Source organism: Sapajus apella, unplaced genomic scaffold, assembly GCF_009761245.1.
Source record: "Sapajus apella isolate SASKATOON/1434 unplaced genomic scaffold, GSC_monkey_1.0 scaffold53, whole genome shotgun sequence".
NCBI classification, from domain to species: domain Eukaryota; kingdom Metazoa; phylum Chordata; class Mammalia; order Primates; family Cebidae; genus Sapajus; species Sapajus apella.
In genome coordinates, this window is record NW_022436993.1 from 6,063,366 (window position 1) to 6,083,689 (window position 20,324).

Here is a 20,324-nt window from a genome sequence, read left to right on the forward strand (position 1 = left end):
AGAATTCCACATTTGTTTGTCTGAAGTTTTGTGCTTCAGTGCTCCCTTATGGCTTTTCTCTTCACCTATTCTTTCTCTGAGGCCTTACCCAACCTGGTCTTCTGGGATCACCATCTTGTTTTGCTATTGAAATGTTTTGCAATGCTCTTGAAATGTCAAGGAGCATTATGATTTTCACATCACGAATTTTATAATTGGTAAATCAACTCAGTAAAAACTTTATCACGGTAGTGTTATTAGTAAAAGATCTCTTAAATTCAAGTTTTCCTGGAGACCCAGGCTAAGCAGTCTTGCATAGCCTCTTATTGCTTAACACACTTATCCTCAAACACTGTTTTACAAATTACATTAAATAAAACAAGGAATGTAAAATATGCAGCCCAGCTTTTTCCCACAAGTAGTATAATGTAAGTTGGAACTAAATTCTCAGTTCCCACCATATCTTAAATCATGGTGATCTTAGCAAGCTAACAAATTTAACTTCACTGTTATCAGTGAAAAGGTCTTTGAACACTGTAGCAAAAATTACATACACTGTACAGCCTTATTCTAATAATTCTAAGTCGATGTATTGTCAAGTTATTAATCAAGAACTATAGAAAGGAGTCTAATGACACTAGAAATTCACTGAGCTTTACTATCTTTCACGTGGAGGGAAATATAATCAGCTTATGATTATATTCTTCTAGATATAAATGTATATCAAAATTAATAATCAGCTCTATTATCCAGCATGATAGAAATCCTAGTTACTTAAGACTTTGTTTACATGTCTATTTGACAATGAAAAGGAACAAAGTACTGATACACGCTACAATATGAATCAGCCTCACAAATGTTACCCTTAGTGAAAGAGGCAAGCCACAAAAGTTCACATATTGTGTAATTTTGTTTATATGGATTGTTCAGAAAAGTCAAATTTAGAGAGAAAGAAAGGAGATTAATAGTTGTCTGAAGCTGATGGGGATAACTGAGAGGAGGGAAGAGGGGACTGACTAAAAATGGACATGAGGCTTCCTTCTGGGATGATGAAAATGTTCTGAAATTTGATTGTAAAGATGGCTGCACAATTCTGTAAATTTACTAAAAATCATTCAATTGTGTTCCTAAAATGAGTGAATTTATGGTATGTAAATTATATCTCAATAAAGTTGTTAAAAAGACTTAAACTCAGCCAGGTGCAGTGGCTCATGCCTGTAATCCCAGCACTTTGGGAGGCCAAGGCGGACGGATGACCTGAGGTCAGGAGTTTGAGACCAGCCTGGCCAACATGATGAAACCCTGTCTCTACTAAAAATATAAAAATTAGCCAAGTGTGATAGTGGGTGCCTGTAGTCCCAGCTACTTGGGAGGCTGAGGCAGGAGAATTGCTTGAATCCCAGAGGTGGAGGTTGCAGTGAGCCGAGATTGTGCCATTGCACTCCAGCCTGGGTGACAGAGTGAGATTCTGTTACAAAAAAAAAAAAAAGACTTAAGCTCCTTTCTTGAATTGCAAATATTTTCTTCAAGTTTGTGTGGCTTGTCTTTTTATTTTCTTAATGGTAACCTTTTCTTTGACAGGATCTCACTTTGTTACCCAGACTGCTGTGCAGTATCAGGATCATAGCCCACTGAAGTCTCAAATTCTTGAGCTCAAGCAATCCTCCTGCCTAAGCCTCCCAAGTAGCTGGAAATACAGGCATGCACCACCATACTCAGCTAGTTTTGTTTTGCTTTTTGTAGAGACAGGGTCTCACAGAATGTTGCCCATGCTGGTCTCTAAACGCCTAGCCTCAAGTGATCCTCTTGCCTTGTCCTCCAAAGTGTTGGGATTACAGGCATAAGCCATGTGCCCCAGCTTAATGGTGTCTTTTGAAGCATAAAAGTTTTTTTTTTTTTTTGATGAAATATAATTTGCTCTTGTTGCCCAGGCTGGAGTGCAATGGCATGATCTCGGCTCACTGCAACCACCACCTCCCGGTTCAAGAGATTCTCCTGCCTCAGCCTACCAAGTAGTGGGGATTATAGGCACCTGCCACCGTGCCTAGCTAACTTTGTTTTTTTTTTTTTTTTTTTTGTTTTGTTTTTTTAATAGTAGAGATGGGGTTTCACCATCTTGGCCAGGCTGGTCTTGAGCTCCTGACCTTGTGATCCACCCACCTTGGCTTCCCAAAGTGCTGGGATTACAGGTGTGAGTCACCGTTCCCGGCCAATGTATCAGTTTTTAAAATCACTGTGTTTGAACAATTAGAACGTGTGGACACAGGGAGGGGAGCATCACACACTGAGATCAGTAGAGGGGGCCTAGGGGGAGGGACAGTAGGATGGTGGGGAGGGATAACGAGGTTAGAAATACCAGATATAGGTGATGGGCGGATGAAGGCAGCAAACCACCTTACCATGTATGTACCTATGCAACAATCCTGCATGATCTGCACATGTACCCCAGAACCTAAAGTACAATTAAAAAAAAGAAAAGAAAAAAAAATAATTGCCTAACCTGAGATCACAAATATTATTCCTAGGTTTCTTCTATGAATTTATAATCAAAACATTTATATTTAGATCTATGATCCATTTTGGATCCCTATCTAATATTTTTTACTTGAGATCCAAACTAATATTTTTACTTGAGGATACAATTCCCAGTACCTTTGCTGAAAAGACTATTTTTTCCACATTAAATTTCTTTGGCAACTTTGTGAAAAATTAATTGATGATAAAAAGGGTTTATTTCAGATTCTCAATTCAATTTCATTGATATATATGTCTTTCTGTAAGCAACTACTATATTATCTTCATTACTATGGCTTTTTGGTACATTTTGAAATTGGGCAATGTTAAGTTCTTTTTCAAGATTGTTTTGCTAGTCTCAGTTCTTTTCATTTCCACATGAATTTTCAGATCAGCTTCTCAATTTCTGGCGGTAAAAAAAAAGCCAGCTAGGATTTTGATGGAGATTATGTTGAACACACAATATTAATTTGGAGTATTGCCAGTTTAACAATATTGAATCTTCCAGTCCACGAACATGGAATGTCCCATGATTTATTTTTTAAGTAATGTTTTATAGTTTTCAGTGTACAAGTTTTAACCTTTTGTTAATTTGTATGTATTTAATTCTTTTTGACATTATTATGAATAAAACTATTTTCTCAATTTCATATTTGAATTGTTTATTACCTGTATATGAAATACAATTGAAAGGCCAGCAGTGGCTCACGTCTGTAATCCCAGTGACTTTGGGAGGCCAAAGCGGGTTGATCATTGGAGCTCAGGAGTTCAAGACCAACCTCGCCAACATGGCGAAACCCTGTCTGTACTAAAAATACCAAAAAAATAGCTGGGCATGGTGGTACATGCCTGTAATCCTGACTACTCAGGAGGCTGAGGCACAAAAATCACTTAAACCCTGGAGGTGGAGGCTGCAGTGAGCTGAGACTGTGCCACTGTACTCTAGCCTGGGCAATGGTCCAGCCTGGGCAACAGAATGAGACTCTGTCTCAAAAAAAGAAAAAAAAAAAATACAATTGATTCTTGTATATTGATCTTGTATCCCATGACTTTGTTGAACTTTTATTAGTTCTATGATTGTGTGTGTGTGTGTGTGTGTGTGTGTGTATCTGTGTGTATTCCTTAGGATTTCCTACAAACAAGATCATGTCACATGTTGGTTTTAAGATTCGTTACCTTTTAAAAGATACATGTTATAATTGATTATTCATGGCACTGAGCAAAATACAATAGTTCTTAAACTCCATACTATGAATTGTACGGAAATTTTATTGGGTCAAAAACCGCTTCTATTTACCTAATTCAGTAAATCAAGTAATATCTTACCTTGAACTAATGAATAACAGATAATAAATTCTGCTAATTGTCACTGCATTTAGTAGTTAATGCTTAACCTTACACACAATATGTGATGATGTCAAAGAAGGAATCCTGGGCTATATATTGAGGGCATTCTGAGGGTTTGAGCCTGGTTTCCCTATAAACTAGCATAGCATCTATAATTCTAAATTCATTCATTTTTCTGTCATTTCTAAAAACTGACTGTATCCTCCCTGATTAGGGCTATTAGAAAAACTGCAGTAAGTAACAACACTATTTTTTTACCTTTTAACACCACATATAAAAATAGCAATTAACAAAATAAAATTGACAATACTATGGGAAACCAATACAATTTTGATTGTTTTCACTGAAAATTGAATACCAAAAAATTACTCATTATTGCTTTCCTTAATGGATTATTGATATGGCTTGCTCCCAGTGTTGGAGAGTAAACCACATCAATTGTGTGGCCTACTATCAGTGGTGTGACCTGGTGGGTGGTGATTGGATCATGGGGGTGGTTTCTGATGGTTTAGCAGCCTTCCCTTAGTGCTGTCTCATGATAGAGTTTGTATTAGTCTTCACACTGCTGATAAAGACATACCCAAGATGAGGAAGAAAAAGACGTTTAATTGGACTTACAGTTCCATATGGCTGGAGAGGCCTCAGATTCATGGCAGGAAGCAAAAGGCACTTCTTATATGACAGCAGCAAGAGAAAATGAGAAGATGCAAAAGTGGAAACCCCTGATAAAACCATCAGATCTCATGAGACTTATTACCTACCCCAAGAACACTATGGGGAAAACCACCCCCATGATTCAAACTATTTCCCACTGGGTCCCTCCCACAACAGGTGGGAACTTTGAGAGTATAATTCAAGATGAGATTTGGGTGGGGACACAGAGCCAAACCATATCAGAGTTCTCATGAGATCTGCTTGTTTAAAAGTATGCAGCACCTCCTCCTTTGCTCCCTCTCTCCTGCTCTGCCATGTGAAGACATTCTCATCTCCCCTTTGCTTTCTGCCATGATTCTAAGTTTCGTGAGGTCTCCCATCCATGCTTCCTGTACAGCATGCGGAACTGTGAGTCAATTAAACTTCTTTTCTTCATCAATTACCCAGTCTCAGGCAGCTCTTCATAGAAGTATGAGAACAGGCTGATACAATTATCTGGAATGAAAACTATTCAAAATTTTTTTAAAAATGTTTCAGAAAGTTATTTTTGTTCTGAAAGCATTGTGGTCCAAAGAGTAATGGCTATTAAAATGAAGAGGAACATAGTAGTAAATCTTTATGACCTTTGGTTAGACAAAGCCTTCTTAGATACAACATGAAAAACACATGCAACAACAACAAAAATAGATCAATTGATTTTCATTAAAATTTGAAACTTTTGTGCTGCAGACAGTATCATCAAGATAATAAGACAACCCACAGAATATGAGAAAATACTTGTAAATCATACATCTGATAAGATCATGCATCTAGAATATACAAAGAACTCTTATAACTCAATAATAAAAAGATAAACAATCCAGTTTAAAATGAGCAAAGGGTCTGAATAGATACCTGTGCAAAGATGAATGAACAGCCAATACAAATGCAAATCAAAACCACAATTAGATACCAATTCAAATCCACTAGGATAGCTACAATCAAAATTAAAGATAATAACAAGAGTTGGCAAAGATGTGGAAAAAGTGGAACCCTTTCGTACCTTGCTGGTAGTACCTTGGAAAACAGTTTGGCAGTTTCTCAAGATGTTAAACAGAGTTATCCATTGACCCAGCAATTTCATACCCAAGAGAAATGAAAACACATCCACATGAAAACCTGTTACAATAATGTTCATAACAGTGTTATTCATAATAATCAAGAGTAGAAATAATCCAATATCCATCAGCTGGAAAATGGATAAACAAAATGTGGCATATTAATATAATAGAATATTATTTGGCAATAGAAAGGAACAAAATACTGATATATGCCACAACATGGACGAACTGTGAAACTTTGACTAAGTAGTAAATAAGCCAGGAACATGGCCAGGTGTGGTGGCTCACATCTCTTATCCCAGTGCTTTGGGAAGCCAAAGTGAGAGACTGCTTGAGGCCAGGAGTTCAAGACCAGCCCAGGCAACAGAGTGAGACCCTGTCTATACCAAAATAATAATAATAATAATGATAATAATTAATTAGCCATATGTAGCAGTACATACTTGTATTCTTAGCTACTTGGGAAGCTAAGGCAGAAGGATCACTTGGCCCCAGGAGTTCAAGGCTACAGTGAGCTATGATTGTGCCGCTGCACTCCAGTCTGTGCAACAGAAAGAAACCCTATCTCTAAAAAGGTTATATATTTTGTATGACTCCATTTAAGTGAAATGTCCAAAAGAAGCAAATCCATAGAGACAGAAAGTAAATTAATGGTTGCCTGGAGCTAGACAGAAGGGATACAGAATCACAGCTAATGGGTACAGCATTTCTTTTATGGGGAATAAAAGTATTCTAAAATTAGATGGTTTCACAATTCTGTAAATATACACAAAACCATTAAATAGTGTACTTTAAATGGATCAAATGTATGGTATGTGAAATATGTCTCAATAAAGCTGCTAAAAATGACGGGGCAACAACTATTACCATAAAAACACAATAATTAAATATCTTAAACATAGTTTTATAACTAGAATGAGCTGATTCAAATGCCAAATTCAGATGAAACATTTCAATATGATGCCTCTAAATCCAAACAAAGATATAATTGTCTGAATATTTTCAAAACATACGTAGATAAACTTAATAGAAAAAAATTCCTTTTCCATTTTTATTAAGATATTTCGTATAACATGGGAGCAAATAGTAACAAAATCCACAGAATGTGAGAAAATATTTGCAAATCATACATTTTATAAGAACTTGGGCCAGGTGCGGTGGCTCACAGCTGTAATCCCAGCACTTTGGGAGGCCGAGGTGGGCAGATCACCTGAGGTCAGGATTTCAAGACTAGCTTGGCCAAGATAGCAAAACCCTGTCTCTACTAAAAATACAAAAATTAGCCACCTGAAACCCCAGCTACTTGGGAGGCTGAGGCAAGAGAATTGCTTGAACCTGGGAGGTGGAGGTTGCAGCGAGCCAAGATCACACTACTGCACTCCAGCCTAGCAACAGAGCAAGACGCCATCTCAAAAAAGCAAAAACAAACAAAAAAAAAAACAACTTGCACCAAGAATATACAAAGAGCTCTTACAATTCAATAATAAAAAGGTAAGTAACCCAATTTAAAATGAGCAAAGGGTCTGAATAGATATTTTTCCAAAGAAAACATGAGAGAAATTCCGAAAGACTGCTCATTGGTTCTCCTGCATGGAAACCAATTAGAGAATGCTTACAGAAGCTGACATGCCTTTGAGAAAAAATGAACTTCAACATGGCCCTATAATTTGAAAGCTGCCATAGAGTAACAAATGAGAAATACCATTAGACAGTTCTTGACACTCTTGAATACACTTCTCCCTGCTGAGATGATGTCAAATCAAAAAGGTTTGAAAGGACTTTTATTCTACACCCTTCAAAATAACAACTGACAGAATTCAAGAGACCGTGGGGAAAGAAAAAAGAATGATCAACTCCCCATAATAAGAAAATATTTGGATGGGCTTGAAGCCTTAAAAAGATTGTTGATAGAATAATGACTGGTAAAGATCCCACATTTTAACTTAACTACTCAGCGTATTTCCTGAAAGTAATACTGTACTAAATATGGGCAGAAGGAAGCTAATTTCTACTAGTTAACCTAAATATACCACTTGTTAAACAAAATGAAATTTATCTTACTTCAAAAAGTGAAGTTTTCAAATTTATTTTTCTCCAGTGATATGTATACAACCTAATATCATAATAATTTATTAAAAACCAAGTTATATAAGGTAGTAGTATATAAAAAGTACATACTCCTACCTAAGGGACTATTTGAAACGGTTTCTCAAGCTGAAATTACTATTGAGTCCACTATTAATGATTTATGCTCTAGCTCAAATATCCCTTTATTGCCAAAACTTAAGAGGAAACTCAGGAGGGTGGCAGGGGAGGAAGGAAGAGAGAAGAATAGGAGGAGGAGAAAGACAGTGATGATAATGGGTTAAAGAAATACGAAGCCAAAAGAGGACTACATACATAGGTTAAAATTATATGCATGTATATCAGCTGTGCTTGGACAACTCAAAGCTGGGAATAGAGTTTTGGTTTCTCACCAGAAAGTTAAAGAGACCTACTAAACTAGAAAAGAACTTACACTGTCAATCTTTCTCTCTCTACCAAGCACTGCCAAAGAATACACATGTGAAAGACATATGAGGGAAGTTCTAAATCTATTAAATTACTATTGGTCTAGAAAGCCTTATAAAAACTGAAAAAATGTTAAATCTTAGAAATCAATTTCCCTCAATGAATTAGCAGAGAAATAATATGCAATCATAACCAAATATACATAAATTTACTTTTCTAAAATTTACAAGCCAAACAGATAATTCACTATACCTAACTTTCAGAGTCCCTCAACTACGTAGTCCAAGCAAACTTCCTGTCTCATTATCCCATCTAAATTTAAGTTTCACCAAATTGTTTTCCTATTTGTTAGTTTACTGTTTTAATTAAAATTTAAATGTAATTTAATCTAATGTTAAATTATTGTTTTTTCTGTGAACTTCCCTCAATCCAAGTCAATTTTACAAACTGCTTTCAAAAAATAACATGTTTTCCTAACAGGAACTATGCTGGAAAACATTTTTTTTTCTTTTTTAAAAAATTCTAAAATCATTAAACAATCCATCCTACTTCATATTTATGTTTTGTGAATCATTTTGGTAATCACTTATATTTTGTGAATCACTTCAGAAAATCTGCCTTCTAAAAATGCATGATTTTAAAATGTTTAATTTAGTGAGTCTTATAGACAAATTTTTTAAGAAACAAATATAAAAAAGGTCAGGTGGCCCTGGAATTAAGAGAGGTAAATTATGGGTTCAAAAATATCCCCTGAATTTGTATGATACCTTTGAAAGGTACTTCACATTCTTTTGGATATTACTTTTAAATGTAAAATGAAGTAGAGGTCTCTCCAGCAAATTCCAACTCAAAAATTCTATTATTCTTCAATTCCTACTTCATAAGAAGAGTCAACAGGAATGTAGAATATAATAACCATTCATTTTACAAATAACTTTGCACCCATAGAGAACTTTCTGTCAAATATATTGCTGAATTTTTAGAGACAGGGTAACTCATTTTCAAAGAAGGGTAAACTCAATTATGATAAATTCGTATTTCTTGACTAATAAAACAATATTGTCCATGATGAAAACTAAGAGATTTTAAATGACATATTTTTTAAATGAGCCAAAATCTTCATAAAACAGAATTAAGCACTTACTTTTACTTGAAGATCCTCAGAACTTTCTGTTGACATGTACAAAGAAAGCAGAACTGGCAAAGTATTTGTGACTGCAACAGCCCGTGCGTGTTCAGGAGTATGTCTTCCAATCTGTCCTAAAGCCCAAGCAGCGGCAGCCTTAATATGATCTTCTGGCTCTTCTGACAAGCAGACTGACAGCTGGGGTACACCCTGCAGCGTGGATCAAAAGAGCAAGTGATATGAATCTAGAGCAGGATTAAAGAGTCTTCCATGTCTCTCAAACATGAGAAGAAATCATTTCAGCCTTGATCCTTTTTTTCTTAAATGGTTCAATAAATAAGCACATCACAGGGGCTGTCATTTATTAAGTCAATAAAATGACTAGAACTAAATTACCTTAATTATCTATAACAATTCAACTAAACCAAGAATATCTCTACTAGCTTTTACCCCCCAAATAGAGAGGTATTTAACCAAACAACAGATGTCACAGACTAGGAAATAATAGGCAAACCCAGGTGATACTGTGACAAATTAAAAATGTTTAGAATTTTTAAATCTTGTATTTTCCTTTGTTAAAAATTTAATTTAGAATCTTTAAAGAAATTGTCTTTTCACCAAATATAATAAACCTGAAAAGAAAATAACTACTATAGATTCAAAATCAAATAAATCAGTAAGAATCTACTGTATCTAAGTACCTTTTTGATGAAATATATTCACTAACACCTTTCCTAAAACAGTACATAAATAATTTTCCATTAATTATGTTCAACTTTTAAATTATAGTTTTGTCCATTTTAACATGATTGAATGTCAAAACAGCAATGATTACTTTTGTTACACAGATAGCACATGCTCACATTTTGCATCTTAGGCTTCAATTTTATCTAAATAATAAAAATGGAATTAACTAAAAAGCCTCAAATAGATTACATTTTGTATACCCAAGGAACAATTTAAAAAAAAATCAAATTCTAATTCCAGATTCTGCACAGGTATAATTTTCTGACTAATTTGTGATTAGAGTAATCATCTTAAATTTAGTACCACAAAAAACTATCACATGGTTATGCTGCCATAGCAAAGGCCAGAATCATCATATATGCTTTAATTCTTTGCCTTTTAATTTGGTTATTAAGACCAATTTCCTGAAGAGATCATCTGTATTTCTTCATTGGCTTTTTTCCTACAACAAAAAATGTATGTCTGCCAATATTAAAGGTCAGACCTGTCTCCAGAATGAAGCAACTTTCCAGAAAGCCCACATGTCAAGGATGTAAAAAGACTGAAGAAGTAGGGGGAAAAGGAGACAGTGCCTCCACCCCATCCCCAAAGCTCTGACTTGTTGGCCTCAGTTGTAATGAACAACAAATATGATAAGGAATACAAATTTGCTTTAAAATTACTATTTAAATGTAAGGTATTATTGTTAGTCTTTATAGTACTACACAGGAAAAGGAGAGAGTTCTACCATACTATGTGGCTTGCCTGAAACTGCAGGAGTTTCAGCAAGCAACACCTTGATCTCTAATTATCTGAAAAACAAAGCAGGTGGGAGTGGCCAGCAGCAACCTTGGACCAAATATGGGGAGAGCTTCCTGGTTAGTTTCAGGAAGACATATGGGAAGCAAATGCAACTGCTTCTTCTTTCATCATTCTTCCCATGCATAAGCTTCATGCCTAACCAAAAAAGAACCAAGGATCAAAATCCTGGTAACATCCTTACCTTGACCCTTCAGAAAGCACCACTATTGCTCTAGTCACTATCACAGTCTCTGGTAATAGAAGAACAAAAGGTAAAGAGCAGGATAAAAGGGAGTAAAGCAGAGAATTATCATGAAATAAGTAGAAAATAAAGATCTGAGGCCCCTTTTTATTCTGAGGATTAGTAGGGGATAAAAATAATCCATATTTCTGTTTAACATACAGCAGCAGGTTTTCTATGCTGATAAGGAACCTATACCCTAGAGGGTCACCACACATACTGTAAGCATACAGGCTTTGAAGCACTCATCCAGAGACCAATATTTATTCATTAGCATATATTTTGTGAGCACCTACTATGTGCCAGGGCTGTATTAGATTAAGGGTTCTTACAAAGTTGTCAATTGAGATAAAGCAAAACCCCTAGAGCAAGGAAACAAAAACACTGCTTTCTGACATGTACTCTGAATTGCCTAAATCTAAGAAGAGAAATAGTTCATAAAAGCTGAAGGAGAGAAAGTGAATAAAAAGGGATGTCTTAGCCATTGTCATCTCCTACTCAAGTCACAGGAAGGGAGGGGTATACTGAAAATGACTACTGGGCATGACATTTACAAATAGGTGTTTCTAACAAAAGTAAGCTTCACATGTTGTAGATATGTACAATTAAACCTTCAAGATACAAAGAAAAAATATTTAAATACAGATAATACTATGCTCAAAATAGTTGATATTTTGTTGATAAGAAACACTGAGTAAAACTTTAAACTTCCCATAACCTAACCCTTACTTTAAGGATTGCTTTGGGAAACTTGCTAATAAGCATTGAAATAATCAAAAATTTTTCAGGTAATTTTTTTGCTCCAGTCAGTTATATTTTGTATTCTGTGGGAGAACATTAATCTGTAATTCTTAGAATTTCTTACTGTAACTAGAAGAAAATGAAGCAAGAACAAACCTTAGAAATGATGACCGCCATTGCTAGGTTCTCAGAATGAGCTGCTACGTAACCAAGCATCATGATGCCAGGCAGCCGTGTGTTCCCTTTGCAGGAGCCAATACAGTCAATCACAGCAGCAGCCCCTCCTGCGTTAACTACCAGCTGTGAAAGCTAAGAGATGGGAACAAGAGTTAGATCACCAGGACCCTATGATGGTCTTTAAATATAGTTTAATATTGTTACACTCTATGTGGAAACTAAAAACAACTGGTGAAATGGAAATATCATTTAGTGAAATCATTATATTTATTAAACAAATATGCAAGTACAATCATACTGCTAGTTCAAATGCACAAACATACTCTCTGTGAGGAGCTTTATTCTGTGGTTCAATTTTTCATGCATGGATGGCACAACTTTTATCCCTGTTATAATGGATGTCAAAATTCCTCACCTAGACACTAAGCCTAGGGCTAGTTCATAACTACTACCGAAACCCCCAATCACAATGGGTAAGTATGAAGCAGATGAATCACTGAATGCTGAAAGACAATGTCAGACTTGAAATATTCTAACCTAATTGTTCCCCCAGTAATGATTACTAGCTGAGTGCACTTCAATTTTGAAAAATCTCAACCAAATAAAGATGTTAGATGAAATAAAGAATGAGGACTTTAAAGTTTAATGAAATGAAAACTGACTAGTCAAAACATACACAGAAAAAAGATACTTCAGAATCAACACAGGTTTGCGTTGTCTCTATTTCTTTCCCATCTAAGAACTCAGAGCAGGAAATCACCATGTAAGAGCAGCTATTGGAGTGGTCACAGTAGGCCAAGGGACCTTTGTGATTTCTCCCATCCTGGAGCTACAAGAGTGTTCTTATTACTCCCAGTTGACATAAAATGGTAAGGATGGCAAAGTTCCATAGTCCTTACAATCTAGAAATGGAAAGCTGGAAATGACTAGGAACTGAGATTTCAAGCTCAAACTCTGCTAACATAACCCAGTGTTCTCAACTGGCGGCAGTTTTGCTCCCTGGGGAACATATGGCAAAGTATGGAGACATTTTTGATTGTCACTACTTGTGGGGGAAGGGTACTTTTGGCATCTAGTGGGAGAGGCCATGGATGCTGCTAAATATCCATCCTACAATGTGCTGGCCCAGCTCCCCACAACAAAGAACTACCCAGTCCAAAACATCAGCAAGTGCAGAAGACAAGAAATCCTGACCAAACTAGATCATGTGTCACAACCCTTAGGCCGTATAAACAAATTCATGTTTTATTTAAAAACTAAAACTAACTGCTACATGTTACTGTGTCTTGAAGTTTCTTTTCACCTCGGGTGTATGTTTTGCGATCTCTCTAATTAAAGTACAAGCATTTTTCTTCACGTATTCATCCTTGTCCTTCAGACAGGTAAGTACAACTGGAAAAATCTCTGCTTCAACAACCATTTCTGCCAGATCCACGGAATGTTTCGCAACCTGACTGAGAGCTGAAAGGACCTGATGCTGTGAAACAAAAAAACAAAACAAAACACTATTTAACATCCATTACAGAGTTCAGATGTAAACAGTTTTGTATATATTCAAATTCCTTTATAAAAGGAAAAAAATGTACATACCTAACACAACCTAAGATTTCTGAGTTTTGAGACATTCACACTGTAGTCTTATATTCAAGTTTTTAAAATTTCCTAATTTCCAAATTAGTTCTCAATATTTTAAAACTCTATTGTAGTTAATTAAATAACATGACCTCTGGATGAATATCATTTCTTAATTATGCAGTACTAAGGTTGCTAATTTATGAGACATATGATCATTTAGTACAAAAATCATCAAGCAGAACAATATCTTTGACATGATGCTCAAATGATACCATTTCAAAGAACTTTCTATTGCTTAGGTAACTAACAATTTTAAAACATTATAGGATATAAATATTAGAACATAAAAGTATAATTGGTGACTGTTAACTAAAAATCAGATTTTAGAAAGCTATAAAAAAAGCTAACATAAATATGGCAATTTCCGTAAGAAACAATATTATAGTGGTGGATTAAAAAATCTTTAGGTCTTTTCCAAACCAGAGATTTGATGATTATGTGATTCTGTGTTTTAATTATTAATGTTAACACTGATGTTACTTCTTGTCTTCAACACTGTACACAGTTTCCCCAGTCACATCTTTGTTATCTAATCTTACAGTACTATTTTCACATATTGAGACAAAATACATAATATATTCATATCTATCTTCAGATAATTTACTAATTATTTTTAGATACAAAATATTCATATGTTCACATTTTCATTCTCTTACATTATGAGAAGGTTGATGTGTTTTTCAAACTTATTTTGAAATACCTTCAATTTAGCATCAGGGTTCAGGATCATCTGGGCTAAGTGAGCAACAGCTCCTGCATCCACTACTGTCTGTGCTAACTCTGGAGAATGCTTTGCTATATCACTGAGGGCGGAAGCAGCAATCCTTTTCAAAGCAATTTCTGGCTCCTGGATACAGAGTACTAAAAGAGGAACAGCTCCCGCATCCACCACAGCTTGTGACAGTTCTGTGGGTCCAAGAAAAGTAATTAAGTGAGTATGGGTGACTGACCCTTGTGCAAGCCATTTTTCACCCTGACAGATACAGCAAAGAAAAAAGGGGAGGGTGTACTTCACTCTCTCGACATCTGCATTTCAAATCAGGCTTCCTGGTTTCATAAACCATGTGGACCAATCCTGAGCTGAAAAGAATACAGGTCAATAGATGGACCTCCATTTACATGAACACATTTGAGGTAGATTAGGCTGAAATGGCTTGTTATTCTTTTTTTTTTTTTTTTTTTTTTAAGAGAGTAAGCAGATGTCAGCTGTTTAAGCTCTGACAATTCTGCACTTCTCAATAGACAAGCATTTTGTGCATGGTTTACAATAACAGAGAAAATTAAAGTACCAAAAATTTACCAACCACACTAATTAGGCAGTATTTTGTGCTATTTACATGAGTAAACATTAACATGAATCTTGTGCCAATAATGTTGATTTTTAAATTCATTTTATTTTGTAGTACTTTTAAAAGATTTTTTTAAAAACTTATACAAAATAGAAAGCTGCCTTTTGATTGTTTATATAAAAATACTTTCAAAAATGAGATCTACTACTGATCAATATACTTCTATATATAAATGTTAATGTAAATTTATCTAACTCATGTCAGAAATCAAGTATATATCTTTTGAATACACGTGTTGATTTACTTGTATGTCCAAGAATAAGAGCTACAAAAATAGCACATTTTAAATTACAGATAATGAGAGACAGGCAAGCAGACCCATATGATATCTATGGAAAAACTGCCTTTTGAGAAGCATAAAGCACTACACACAGTTACAGATTCTACTCACATTGTATTCACGGCCCCTCTTACTGAATTACAGACACCCATTTCTGCAATCTCTTCCTTTCAAATTATGTTCTTATTTTCCCAGATGTGTAGTGCCTTAGTTATATATAGATATCTTAACTGTCAAGCTAAGACCTCTATTTATCATATCACTTAAAGTCTTTAATTTGAAGATAATACCATGTTTGATTTTTCAAAGTATTAGTAATATCACATCTTCTAAAAGAAAACATTAGCAAATATAGGACAGTGTCCAATATTTACTTTCCTTAAATTATCATAATTATCTTAGAAGTCTCAATATTGTACAAACAATTCATTCATTCTTTCATTAAGCAAGTATTAATGGAAGGCTATTAAGTGACAGGCTCATTCAACTCGGTGCCAATGACACACTTCTGCAAATTAACACTACATTCATTAGCAAAGGTATGTTTCAATTTTTAAAATTTGGTGTACAATATGGTATACTATGGGAAGTTCTCATGTAATCTCAAGAACCCGAGGTAGATGAGGGGAGTATGTTTTGTCTTGTTTTTTGAAAAGAAGACAATAGCCAAAAGACTGCAGTATCAATCTGGAAATATAACAGGTTCCTCAGAAACAGCCTCTGGGATGCTACTGCAATAGACTGAAGACCATGAAGACAGCAGGTGACACAGGTGATCACTGTTTCTCTTCCCCCAAACACCCCCACACCCATCTAAAGGAAATGGGAAAAAAAGTATAAAATGTTATATTACATGTACTTTCTAAATAAAATCTCATATTTTATGATAATTATTAACATGCTACTTAAGAATCTGACTCAATCCAAATTATACAGGTGTCATATAGTAATAATTTATATGTACCTATTTAAGCACACCTGGAAAAGAAAAAATATATATATGGCTGAATATTTTATTTTGAGAAAGTGTAAGTATTAGTTCATTTACTCATGTATTTTCACTTTTATATCCAGTTTCTAAGGGTAAAGAATATGTAGCAAACTACAACTGTTTAAAAGTATTATTAACAAAAACTCAAGATACTTTTAAAAAAAAAATCTATTATCTGTCTTTATAACTCCAATTCATTTGACCTGTTCCTTGAGTAATTCTTGAATGCAATATCCTTCTTCCTTAGAATACATAATGTTAATAAGAAAGCAAATTGTGTTCTTCTAACTTGTTACCCAATCTCATCCTAGGCTGTTTCCTATTCTCTCCACAGTAGCAGTGTTAAATGTGGGGAAGGCTGGGGCTGGCAGTGGAAAAAGATTTGTCATGAAGGTAATGAAGTTTCCAAGGACATGAACTGGGCCTAGCAATTTTGTACTTGCAATTTCATATAGTTTACATCCCCAAATGTATACGGTTCTACTGCTCTTGAGTAGCACACTTTTTACTTAGAAATAGTAGTGTTCTCCTAGCTTCAAACATATAATAATATTAAATATCAGTGAGTGTATATACAACTAAGAATACAATAGGCCTAAATAATGTAGACCCTAAATATTACACATCCAATAGGCTATTTCATTCTGCCTCTATCACTACTCTTTTTCCCATTATTGTTTCCTCTGGTGTTTCCATGCCAGCCACTGTTGGTGTCTACCCAATAGCCATTGTCAGCTTGGGCAAAGGCTTGTGAGCCAATCCTAGGCCTGAGCAGAAGTCAGCTGGAAGCAACTGTGAAAGCTCTGTAATAAACTGAGATACACAGCAGAAAATATCGCCTCTTCTTTGTTGGACGTGGTCATGTCTGCAAATAACATCTGGAACTCCTACATCCATCTTGCAATTCTAACAGAAGAAATCACCAATATGCTGAGGATGGCTGAGTACAAAAATGAAAAACATCTGGGTACTCCAAGACACTGTTCAGCTGTAAAACCAGCTTTGGAACTGCCCCTACTCTGAACTTTGTGTCATGTGAATTTTAAAAATGTCCTCATTGCTTAAGCCATTTGTAATTTACATTCTATAACTTACAGCTAAAAACGTCCTGATATAATTCTTAAGCTTGGTGTCTTTACATAGCTTTTCTCTCCTTCACTCACTGAGTGTTCATTAAGTGCTTACTATGTGCTTGTTGCACATTTGGCTAGATCTTGGGGAAGGGAAATAAAGTAAAACATTATTCTGTGCTAGAAAACCCTGCTCAGAGTGAATACATGAACAGACCACTACAAGGACAGAGCAGAGCCAGAAATCAGGTCTGTGGAGTGTTCAGGGAAAATGTATACAGAAGTGTCATTTCAGGAAGTACTTCCAAACTTACTTCCTTTTCCTCTTTTCTTTTTTTCTGTATTTTCTACTCAAAAAAAAAAAAAAAAAGCAGTAGCAACCAAAACACATACAAAACTGTGCACACCTAAAAATCACTTCCCATAGGAGAACTCTCATGAAGATAATTTCAAACTCAAATGTGGAAATGAGTTTTTAGATGTTCAGTGATCACACTTATGAAATCGAAGATTGATAAGTACCGACTTAGATGCTCATAAAAGGGTGACCAAAAAAAGCAGTGTGCCAAGAAATTTATCTTCAGTCCCTGAAAATATCATTGCCTCATTTCAAATATTAGGTAAATCTTTAAAAAAATTTTTAACATATATCTTCTATTATACAATAACATGTGACATAGCCTACATTGTTATATAACAAACAAGATTAAAAAGAGGTCATAACTATGTCTAAAAATGCAAAGAGAAAAGGCTACATATTATACCAACATACTAACAGCATTTATACTAGGTTGATGGTACTATGGGTGGTATATTTTTTCTCTGTTTACCAAATTTTCTTCAATGTGAATTTTTTAATAAAGAAATATAAGGTTGTCTCTCTAATGTAGCTACTGCTGGGCCTAACTGTACAAACATTATTATTACAAAGGAAAGACAAATATAAAATTTTTAGCTTATTTTTTAATATAGCAGAAAGTTTCTTATTTTAAAAGATGGTGGAATATATTTCTTCTTTAACAAGGCACAACTAAATAATGTACATCATACATATTACATATCCAACAGGCTATTTCATCCTGCCTCTATCACTATTCTTTTTAAATAAATTACATGAAAAGAGTATGTAATTTTTTTTCTTCAAAGAATTACTAACATATACTAGAAATAATATTCATTTACTTTTTCACACTTATCCTGTTGCCTTAATTCATACCCTTACTAAAGTTAAAATATTACGTTTTTTAAATGATAGGGGTTATTTACTTTTAACCTTTTTTTTTAACTGCAAACTATCAGAAGAAATTATCCTATAGCACCTTCCTTATTCACAAATAATAATTAAAGTTTTTTATTGCATATGTAGACAACTAAATGTACAGTTACCAAATTTGATGATTAGCTGTTTTTAGTAAAGGAATAACTGGTTTTATTTGGCTTAGGAATAGCTCATTTTGCGTGGAAAACTGAGGCAGCCTCCTCTGTGGGACTGTGACATGGGAGGAGGGAGCATCATCTTTTCACACTTCTCTGCCTCTCTCAATTTTTCCATAATTCTTTCCAACAACATTTATGGGCCTTATGTGCATACAATTTTTTGATCAGTAATAACATGTAAAAACTTGGGGTGACAAGACTTTGCTTCTCACACAGTTGCATTTTCTTAAGAATTTCATTCTGCACTGTTTTTGGAACCTGGGTTTTTGGTTTGTTTGTTTGGTTTTCCTAACTAAGGGCTACACTTGCAGTGATCTGTCAGTAACAGGCATGGGAAGTGTTACAATTTAAGTGGATCAAAATTTTCAACTTAGAATAATAAAAAACCTCAGTATGACATTAGGTTTAAGTTTAAAACAGAAAGAGAACATAAATTAGAAGGAGGACATTTAAGAACAACAACATTCATAATATTAGTACTATCTAAAGCTGCATGAATGGAACACTAGAAATGACTCTATGTTGACTGGAAGGGAAGAGAGCCGACAGGAATGCCCCTCAGCATAGCATTAGTATGGCTGTTACTAGGCAAATTGGACAAAAGTGATCTTGCTTTAATAGTGCCCCAGTGACTTCAGCCTCTCTCAATTATGTCATGGCTAGTTGTCTGTTTAAATCAGAAATGGTCAATGCAAATGGCCACAGGGCCCAGGAAAGTAAGTAAAATAAATGAAGCCAGAGGATGTTTGGAAGGAAAAAAAAAAAAAAAAAAAAAAAAAGGTCAGGGAGTGGGAGAGCAGAACTGAAGTACAAAAGTCTAGGCACCATCTACAACGGGCAGCAGTTACTTAGCTTCAGCCAGTGTTGCCATGTAGGAATATAGGCCTATTGGTCAGACCTTTTTTTCTCTAATGTGTAATTGCCTGGTTTTTAAGTGTTGGCAACTCTTTTTTTTTTTTTTTTTAAAGAATACTGTGTGAGACAACATAGTGCTGGCCAAATAAAACACGTCCCTCTGTGGGCCTGCTACAGCCTGAACCACCATTTTACAACCACAGACTTAAATCTTACACCCTCTAAAACAGCCTGTGGAGGGCTTTCTGCATATGGGAAGGTGATGTTCTTTCTACTTTTAATTTTTGAAGTCATGTTTGGGGTCACAGAGGAAGAACCACTATTTTGATTATATAAGAAAATTCAGAGAATTCTAAGAAATCAATAAAAACCTAAAAATTTATTCACAAAAAGAATTACTCTAAACTTATGATACTCAACTAATTTTTCAGCTCATAATGGAGATGAGGGACAGAAGAATTTGAGCAAACAGGTGATCATGAGGACTCATAAAAAGAATTCAAAATGAGGAAGTTTTCCAAGAAGAAAAAATATATATGTATCCAGCACACTAATTAAAAACTCCTCTGGAACTCTCTTTAAACTTTCTTGCTTTTTAGTTTTTTTCAAACACTGCTTTTAACTATTTCTAAGCCCTACAAAGGTTAAATTTTGTTTCACTGAAAAATACAAGAAAGCCATAAATTATTAATCATCTCTTTGCAGTTAGGTGGCCCTATTTATCAGTTTGAAGATGGGCTGGATTTTGCCATAAAAATATACAGCTATATCACTTCAAAAGCTTTTTTGA

General features: G+C 34.9%; 1 protein-coding gene across 4 annotated transcripts in view; it reads right to left on the bottom strand.

The window, feature by feature from the left end:
* SPAG6 (sperm associated antigen 6) overlaps nucleotides 1-20,324 on the bottom strand; it is a 64,857-nt gene that overhangs the window by 11,386 nt on the left and 33,147 nt on the right. For all 4 annotated transcript variants that reach the window (XM_032243893.1, XM_032243890.1, XM_032243892.1 and 1 more), the window contains 4 exons: nucleotides 14,253-14,458; nucleotides 13,221-13,394; nucleotides 11,897-12,049; nucleotides 9,250-9,441 (listed from right to left, as the gene is read on the bottom strand). In XM_032243893.1, coding sequence (XP_032099784.1) covers nucleotides 9,250-9,441; nucleotides 11,897-12,049; nucleotides 13,221-13,394; nucleotides 14,253-14,458 — 725 coding nt within the window. The remainder of the gene's footprint in view (nucleotides 1-9,249; nucleotides 9,442-11,896; nucleotides 12,050-13,220; nucleotides 13,395-14,252; nucleotides 14,459-20,324) is intronic.